The sequence below is a fragment of the Salmo salar genome, chromosome ssa03 (assembly GCF_905237065.1).
Source record: "Salmo salar chromosome ssa03, Ssal_v3.1, whole genome shotgun sequence".
NCBI lineage: Eukaryota > Metazoa > Chordata > Actinopteri > Salmoniformes > Salmonidae > Salmo > Salmo salar.
Window position 1 is genome coordinate 20,213,165 of NC_059444.1, and position 9,302 is coordinate 20,222,466.

A 9,302-nucleotide genomic window follows, 5' to 3' on the forward strand; every position below is an offset into this window, starting at 1 on the left:
GGATTTAAACAGCATGAACCTCGAATGACTACCTTCCACTGACTACCTTATGCCTTCTCCACAATAGTCCTGTCTAACATGACCCTTACTGACTACCTTCTGCCTTCTCCACAATAGTCCTGTCTAACATGACCCTTACTGACTACCTTCTGCCTTCTCCACAATAGTCCTGTCTAACATGACACTTACTGACTACCTTATGCCTTCTCCACAATACCCTCTGCCCCCCTCTCTGTCCCCAGGTGATCAATGCCATAGAGCAGGACTACCGGCTGCCCCCTCCCATGGACTGCCCCTCGGCCCTGCACCAACTCATGCTGGACTGCTGGCAGAAGGACCGCAACGCCCGGCCACGTTTCACTGACATCGTCAACACCCTGGACAAGATGATCCGCAACCCAGCCAGTCTCAAACAAGTGGCCAGCATCCCTGCAGTGTGAGTAGAAAAAATATATATAGGCTACCCCCCCCCCACATACACATACACATACACAGACTTCCTTAAACATGAAAGCCTATACCTCCACTCTGCACCATCAAAGCATCTCTCTCCTTTCTTTCTTTCTTTCTTTCTTTCTTTCTTTCTTTCTTTCTCTCTTTCTCTCTCCCTCTCTCTCCCTTACTTACCTTACTTACTCCTCATCTCCCTCTCTCCTCCTCTCACTCTATCCTCTTTCTCTCTCGTCCTCTCCCTCTCTCCTCTTCTCCTTCAGGCCTTCCCAGCCCCTGTTGGACCGTTCTATCCCAGACTTCAACACCTTTAGTTCAGTGGGAGAGTGGCTGGGAGCCATCAAGATGACCCAGTACAGAGACAACTTTCTCAACTCTGGCTTCACCTCCCTGCAACTGGTAGCACAGATGACCTCTGAGTGAGTCACACACATGCAGAGATGGGCATTATTTCTGTTACATGTATTTGAAATATGTATTTCAATTACTTCTGAGTATTTTGTAATTGGTATTACACTGGGCTAAACTATGCTCTGATGTATTTTGTAGCAAGATACTTTTGAGAGCTGTAATTTGTATTTTCAAAATACAAAATCATTTTACATACCATTTTTTGGTATCAGAAGTCTGATGGCACTATGGTGTGGTAAATGTGTCTGCTAAATTAACTAAATATGAATGGATATGTAAAAAATGTAAATTGCAAAGCATCCTAAGTATTATTCGCATGAGCTCCGCCCCGAAACAAGGCAAATAATAATACTCAGCGTGCTTTGCAGTTCATTTTGGTATGTTCATTTTCACATCCAGAGTGACTTGCTCAGTTAAGGTAGATAAACAACAACATATCACAGTCGTAGCAAGTAAAATATCTCTGTAACTGTTACTGAGAATGTTGTTGCTGTTCGGGCCGGCTTTTTGCAAATGGATTTTTGTATTTTCAGACACAAAATACACATTTTAATTAAATACATTACAAAATACAGGAATTTTGTAATTGTGTTTTGTAACAGGCTCACACACGCATGCACACACACACACGCACAGAAACACACACACACAGAAACACACATGAACACTAGTGAGCAAGCATTCATGTACACACGCACATTTCATCTAAAATCGATGATAATCCTGTCCAAATATTGGCCCTAAGAAACACCGCTATCTGTGCATTTGATGTTTTGTACATCTTTCTGGCTTCATAATGTTGTTTCTGAAATGTAGTATCATGATTTTAATCATCAAAGAGAGCCAAGGCCAGATCACTGAGAGGAAGACACATTGGGTTTGTTGTTTTCTTCTTCACAGCCAGTGGCTAACAGTCCTGACATGACCTCGGGCTTTGGTTATCTGTGTAAATGTATTAGACACCAAATGAATGTCTGTTTATGTACTTGCTTCTTCAGTACACACAGTTGAGGCATTGCAGATACAGTACTTAATACACATCTTAGTATTGACATATGTCCTGTCTTGCTTTCGCTTCCTCTCTCTCTCTCTCTCTCACTCTCTCTTTCTCTCTCTCTCTTTCTCTCTCCCCACCCCCTTCCACTCTCCCCCTCTCCCTCTTTCCAGAGACCTCCTCAGGATAGGTGTGACCCTGGCGGGCCACCAGAAGAAGATCCTGAGTAACGTTGCCTCCATGCGGGTCCAGATGAGCCAGTGCCAGTCGCCCACCACCATGGCATGACTGGAGGGGGCGCCGTGCCATGGGTCGGGCAGCATTCAGGCAGGCAGGGACTACAGCAGGAAGGACTACACCCCTCACCGAATGACCCCCAACTCGTCGGGACGCGCCAGGGTCGAGACTATCATCCTCATCTAATGGAACATCATAATAGCAGTAGACCAGGGTCCAGACCAATACTAACTATCACCTTCCACTAATCTGAGTTATAATGAGTTATGATCCAGAGTTCAGTGGGTTCAGAGAATGTTTTTTCTAATCTTAATCTGCGAGTTCTACAGTCCTGGAGTCTGGAGTGGACAAATAATCATCCTAGTCTGAACTATCCATTGTCTGGAGTTCCATGGGTTCAAATACTTTTGTCACATCTTAATCTGTGGCCATGGACTATACTATCATCCATGGATTATCATCAGTGTGTAGGCCTGTGTAATTTCACATCTGGAGCCCATGGTATATAGAATATGATCGTATTGTGCTGTAATCTAACCCCAGACCACCACAGGCTGACACGGGGATGGAGTCTGGGACTATCAGATGTATATCTTTACTGGATGATGGTAGACTGGAGAGGAGGACCAAGTAGAAGCCATTTTGAAGAGGAAGTTCATGTCATCAGAAGGTCTCTGATATGTCATTTGAACCCAGGCCTTCTTCAAAGACTAGTAAGGATGCTTGGCCTGGCTAGGGGCAGCGGAATGAAATGCGCGTAGGAAGAAAGCAATTCAAATTCACTATACATTATCAATATACACACATACAGAAAATGATACAGAGGCATACTGTGGTGTATGGTTGATTTGGTTTGACCATTTATCACCTTGTATTTTTTCTTCATTCAAAACTTTTGACATCTTGGAGATCTCATCAAGGTCAACAGTTGAACCGGCGGGAAAGGAGAGCTTTTGAGACATTTGTTGATATCTTGTTTTGTTTTTAACCATAAAAGCAGGGAACTCAGACCTCTCTTCCATTTTTTCACCTTAACACTACCTGTCGATGTCTGGGCTGATGGCCTTGCCAAAGGACTAGTGAAACGGCCTCGCCCAGATTCTGAGAATATATAAAAATATGTATATCTCTAACTAAATATGAATATATCTTCAGAATAAATCTTCATATTGAAGGTGATGTGTATGAATATGTATGTACAAAACTCTCTCTGCTTGCATTTTTGGCAAAGATGACGTTTTTGTGCACTGAATTGTAATGGAGATAGACACATACAATGCTGAGGGGTCACAATCCTGAATGAACTTTGACCTGGAAATAAATGTACAAAGGACCATGTACAAATTACTGTTTCTATAGATGTGTATAAAACAACTGTAGGGATAAAAAAAACGTGACCAAAACGTCCATTCTCTGGAGAGCCCATGTTAAATGTGAGTGTATCCATGCCGTATCTTGCTGATGAGCACTTACTTGTACAGATTATGTTGTTTCTTCTTTATTTCTTCGTTTGTTGTTTGTGTTGAAGGGATTGGAACCGTCCAGAATGGGAAGGAGAGTGGAGAGTGTCTCATCTCATCTGGCCAAATGTCTATGGTATGTATCTCCTATCGATCCTCATAGTAACTGTATTGGCAATGAATATCATACATCCTCACAAATGTGGTTTATTGGGAAACAGTAACGGTAATGAAATAAATAAACTGAAAGACGATCATGGAGTTGCTGGGGTCAAGTTCAGGATTTCATTATAACTACATATCATTGCCATTTAAAACATCGCCTTGATTTTCCTAGACATTCTCTAGGCATTCTGGCTGAAGAATGGCATCATTTACTTCATATTCGGCCATTTTATGAATAGCCGATAAGCTAATCAAGACATCTCAGATTGGAGAGGTGTGTGTGTGTGTGTGTGTGTGTGTGTGTGTGTGTGTGTGTGTGTGTGTGTGTGTGTGTGTGTGTGTGTGTGTGTGTGTGTGTGTGTGTGTGTGTGTGTGTGTGTGAGAGAGAGAACGAACATCTGGGCCTGGCTTTGCCAACAGATGCCTGATGCCGTCCTGATGAACACACAGACTTAAACAGCTTACAGAGGCACTCCACATACACACACACACACACTACAGTCAGTCCCCCATGGCCAGCTAGAGCTGAGCCACTGACTTATCTATCCAGACCACTACAGTGTCACCATATGGATAGCCTCGGTGTTAGGAGGAGAGGATGTAGCGCCTCCAAGGAGTTCTGCTCATACATTAGTCCACCACACACCTGTTACCTTAAGTGGCTAGCTTTATAGCTATTAATATAGTACACTGAAATCAAAGTTCATTGTAAGTATAGGTAAGTTACGTTCCACATACTTTGGCCACTATTTATTTATATGTCCATAATGGGGTGAAAACTTCCACTTAAGTCAAATTTTCACTGGTTGTTAGGATTTGCACCAATGTCTGTATGTGGAACACAGTCTATTGTAATTGGTGGGAGAGGTCTATTCTTAAGATGGAGGCTACTGATGACATGAATGTTTTTTGATGGCGTTTGAGAGAGAGTATTCTTTTGAGTATGTTTAAGATGGTCATCTAGGAGGCGAAGCTGACGTGAGAGGTCTTACGGTTACATAGGGTTGATTGTACTACTAGGCCAGCTCTTGTCTATGCTAGCAGGCTGTGATTGCAGTGTGATTGGTGTAGTGTAGTCTCAAAGATGGTCTTAAACCAATCACACTGGATCTCAACTATGTCTGACAGCAAGGTGTAGGAACCTGCTGGTTCATGATAGGTTGAACTGCTCTGATGAATGCGACTGTAACGATCGTCGTAGAGAGGTGACCAAGATGCAGCGTGGCACGTGTTCATGATTATTTATTTTAATCAAACAAACACTCGAACAAAAATAACAAAGGGAAATGAAAGTGCACAGTTCTGTCAGGTACAGAAACACAAAACAGAAAACAACTACCCACAAACACAGGTGGGAAAAGGCTGCCTAAGTATGATTCCTAATCAGAGACAATGATAGACAGCTGCCTCTGATTAGGAACCATACTCAGCTCAAAACAAAGAAATACAAAACATAGAATACCCACCCCACACCCTGACCTGACTCGGCAAAAGTGAATGCTTGTTTTATTACCAATCAAATAAAGGAGCCATATGAAGACGCTGATCCACAGGAATATCCACTTCATTAAAGCAGGAATTCAATGTAAAATTAACTACTCACCGCTGTTAAAGATACAGCTATAATCAGTAGCGGTGAATTATAACTTATGAATCACATATAGCCATAATAATTACAGTGCATTTGTCTGAGAACCCTGTTGATTTCAGTGACAGCAGAGGGGAAAGGCAGTTGATTATCTACAGATTAGGCCCGTGTATAAAGTTGTAACACAAAATCCCTTAACATCGTTGTAACTTATTGCATCGATCCATTGTAACCGCATCCTCAGGTGTTTTGTAATGACAAACTACTGCTTCCCCAAACACAGATATCCTAACCTGCTGTTACCACTAACCAGCCTCGGACAGCGTTGGGCTATTCTTTTAGGAGGAGTGGGGATCCATGACTAAGACTAAGGTACCCACCGTGTCATCTGAAATTAGAAATCGATGGCAGCCCATTAGCAGGTTATTAAGTATCCTCAAGCCCTTTACCCTTTCCTTCTCCCCTCTGTCTCATCTCTCCACCCCTCACTTGATCCTCGTCTTGGCCAGGCTCCAGCTCATTTATCTGGGGTGTAACGAACCTGTCCAGGTCTGGGTATGGGTTTAGGTCTGGGCATCACCAGGCCTGACTGGCTTGAGCTAGGACTGAGAAATGACCTCTATCTGGATCACTGCTCCAGTGCACAAGGCTGACATGGGACCAGGCCACCTGCTGGGGCCTCAAAGTCTGGCAGGGGTCTGATCAGCCGCAGGGAAAGAGACGGATGGAGCTGGGTCCAGGCATACACGTGAACACATGCACACACGCACACAGACTGATACAGACATAGATGCACACACACACAGGCACACACACAAACACACACAGAACACACTATTGGCTCCCTCACAGCTTCTCCACCACAGTTCTTGATGAAGAGAGAGTGGGTCAGGACCTGACAGTGTGTGTCTGTGAGGGAAAACGAGAGGGAATGAGAGAAGAGAGGAAGTTGGCAGACTATAAAACAGTAACACTATTCTTTAAAGCAAGGTATATTGGATATATAATATATCCTGTATATATATATAATTGTTGTAGTGCAGCCTATAATATAGACCTAAGACCACCTGAGTTGTTTGAATAAACCCTGTGTGACAATCTATACGTTAAGCTCGTTAGGTTGACACCTAGCAGTTCAAATTCCTTTCAACATCATTCACACAAGCCCGGAGTACGCTACACATAACCATTCATTCTTCTGATTAATTATGTATATTTACTTAATGCAAGGATCTCATTTCAATCAATTATCTACGCTTCCATTCAACCACGTATCAAGTATTTGCCATGCAACATGCCTGTGTGAATGAGATGACAGTGCAGTCTATAATTTTTCCATTTTTCTATTTTTTCCATTTGCTAATGTTTGTCTTAGTAAAATGCTGACTCTAATAGCATTCCACTTCAATATTGTGACATGAAAAAGCAATCAGTGCTCTCTCTATAAAAGCCATTTCAGAATTTGCTGTCATTGTCCTATCCACTCCTCTTACAAAAAAGTTGCCTGATTTACTTCATATCTATTCATAAATGTAAAAGGACTGTTGTGTGGATCACTTAAGTAATATGGCCCAGGGGGTGTGGTATATGGACAATATACCACGGCTAAGGGCTGTTCTTCGCACGACACAACGCGGAGTGCCTGGATACAGCCCTTAGCCGTCATATATTGGCAATATACCACACCCCCGGGCCTTATTGCCCGAGGTGCCTTATTGCTATTATAAACTGGTTACCAACTTAATTAGAGCAATAAAATCAATGTTTTGTCATACACAAGTTATACCATGGTTTGATATACCATGGCTTTCAGCCAATCAGCATTCAGGGCTCGAACCACCCAGTTTATACTTTGGTATAAGATTTTACAATGCCATCTGTTTTGATTTGTCCCGTCTCTGTCTGAAAAGTGGGCCTGAGTGTGTCCATTCTTTCTGATGATTGCTGTTGCAGACATGTCAAGGCTAATCCATGTTTTGGAAAGTGTTGATTTGTTTCATTTAAAGATGAACACAAGCAGCTAATTCCTCTATCTCTGTGTTCTTGTATTTCAGATGATGGGGACACACACACACACACACACACACACACACACACACACACACACACACACACACACACACACACACACACACACACACACACACACACACACACACACACAACAGACCCATCATTGCTCAGGACAGCCAATAAGGATGAAGACAGCACGACAGGGAAGATGACCTCACTTTACGGTACACACAAGACGAAGGAACCAAATGTGTTTGTGTGTGTGTTTGATTTCCTGTGTGTCTCTATCTGTATAGCTACCACTTGTATACTGTGAGGAGTATGTGTCCAAGTTTGTAAACTGTAACTTTCTGAGAACTATTGTACTAAAAATGCACTCAATAAACGCCTTGGAAAACAAGTAAATCACCGGCAGTCCCAGACTCTGTGAACAATTATGATTATTCCAGTTTTTTCCACTTCTATTGTGAGAACAGAGCAAAATAGTTCAAAGTTATTATTCAATAACGCAACAGAGCCATGCTGTCACTGAAATGCATGAGGCAGAGAAGCTGAAGGATAATGTTTTTGTGAATAATGCTTTTCAATTATATTGGGGGCGAAATAAGCAGCTCTTGTCACTCCTGTCACTCGCCCACACACCACACACACACACACACACACACACACACACACACACACACACACACACACACACGCACACGCACACACACACACACACACCTGTCACCATTGCACCACTGTAAAAAGCCATCAAGTTGCTAATAAACGAGACATCACTCCAAATCCACAGAAACTTCCTAAGAAATCAACACTGAACGTTGCCAAGAAAAATGACAATATTGAGACAAACTAGCTGAAATGAGCCTCTCCCGCTCTCCCTACTCACGCTCACACTGTAGTGTGTGTTGGCAGACTGAAGCCTGTAGGGCTCCAACACAGGAGAATGTGTTGTACCACAGTAATTATCTGGTTAATGAAGTGACTCATAAGGCATGGGGACAACACTCACTGCACTGCTCCTTCATATTGGTTGGTAATTGATTGATAACATCCTGTTCGTTATTAGTAGAGAGAAGTGCGATGATTTTGCCAGGAAAGGGAGAAAAAAATTGAAAGGGGGAGTAAAAGCGGCCTGTTACATGATGAGGCATTGAAGCAATAATTGAATTCCAAAGTGTATTGGCAAAAGTGTATTGATTTTGTTTTATACAACTTGAAGAGGGTTGTGCCAGCTAACACAACATACAAGCCACTTTCTACTTTGGTTCTAAACTGTCACAACAGTGAACCTGAAGACATTAAGGCATGGATTCAATTCGATCACGTTGTCCACAATGCACGTTTTAAAGGCAATGTTCCCAGTTTCACGGAGACCACATTCACGGTAAATACTGCATAAAAGTACTGGAATCCTGTGGCGCGTTATTCAAATACCTTAGAAATGCTATTACTTCAATTTCTCAAACATATGACTATTTTACACCATTTTAAAGACAAGACTCTCGTTAATCTAACCACACTGTCCGATTTCAAAAAGGCTTTACAGCGAAAGCAAAACATTAGATTATGTCAGCAGAGTGCCCAGCCAGAAATAATCAGACACCCATTTTTCAAGCTAGTATATAATGTCACATAAACCCAAACCACAGCTAAATGCAGCACTAACCTTTGATGATCTTCATCAGATGACACTTCTAGGACATTATGTTATGCAATACATGCATGTTTTGTTCAATCAAGTTCATATTTATATCAAAAACCAGCTTTTTACATTAGCATGTGACGTTCAGAACTAGCATACCCCCCGCAAACTTCCGGTGAATTTACTAAATTACTCACGATAAACGTTCACAAAAAACATAACACTTATTTTAAGAATTATAGATACAGAACAACTTTATGCACTCGCTATGTCCGATTTTAAAATAGCTTTTCGGTGAAAGCACATTTTGCAATTTTGTAAGTAGATAGCCCGGCATCA

The 9,302-nt window shown here is 42.1% G+C and overlaps 1 protein-coding gene across 3 annotated transcripts in view; it reads left to right on the forward strand.

Moving 5' to 3' along the window:
* Nucleotides 1-7,723, forward strand: part of LOC106599529 (ephrin type-B receptor 1) — a 334,841-nt gene extending 327,118 nt beyond the window's left edge. For all 3 annotated transcript variants that reach the window (XM_014190808.2, XM_014190811.2, XM_014190812.2), the window contains 4 exons: nucleotides 243-436; nucleotides 714-869; nucleotides 2,029-3,688; nucleotides 7,360-7,723. In XM_014190808.2, coding sequence (XP_014046283.1) covers nucleotides 243-436; nucleotides 714-869; nucleotides 2,029-2,143 — 465 coding nt within the window. In that variant the 3' untranslated portion in view covers nucleotides 2,144-3,688; nucleotides 7,360-7,723. The remainder of the gene's footprint in view (nucleotides 1-242; nucleotides 437-713; nucleotides 870-2,028; nucleotides 3,689-7,359) is intronic.
* The last annotated feature ends 1,579 nt before the right edge of the window (nucleotides 7,724-9,302 follow it).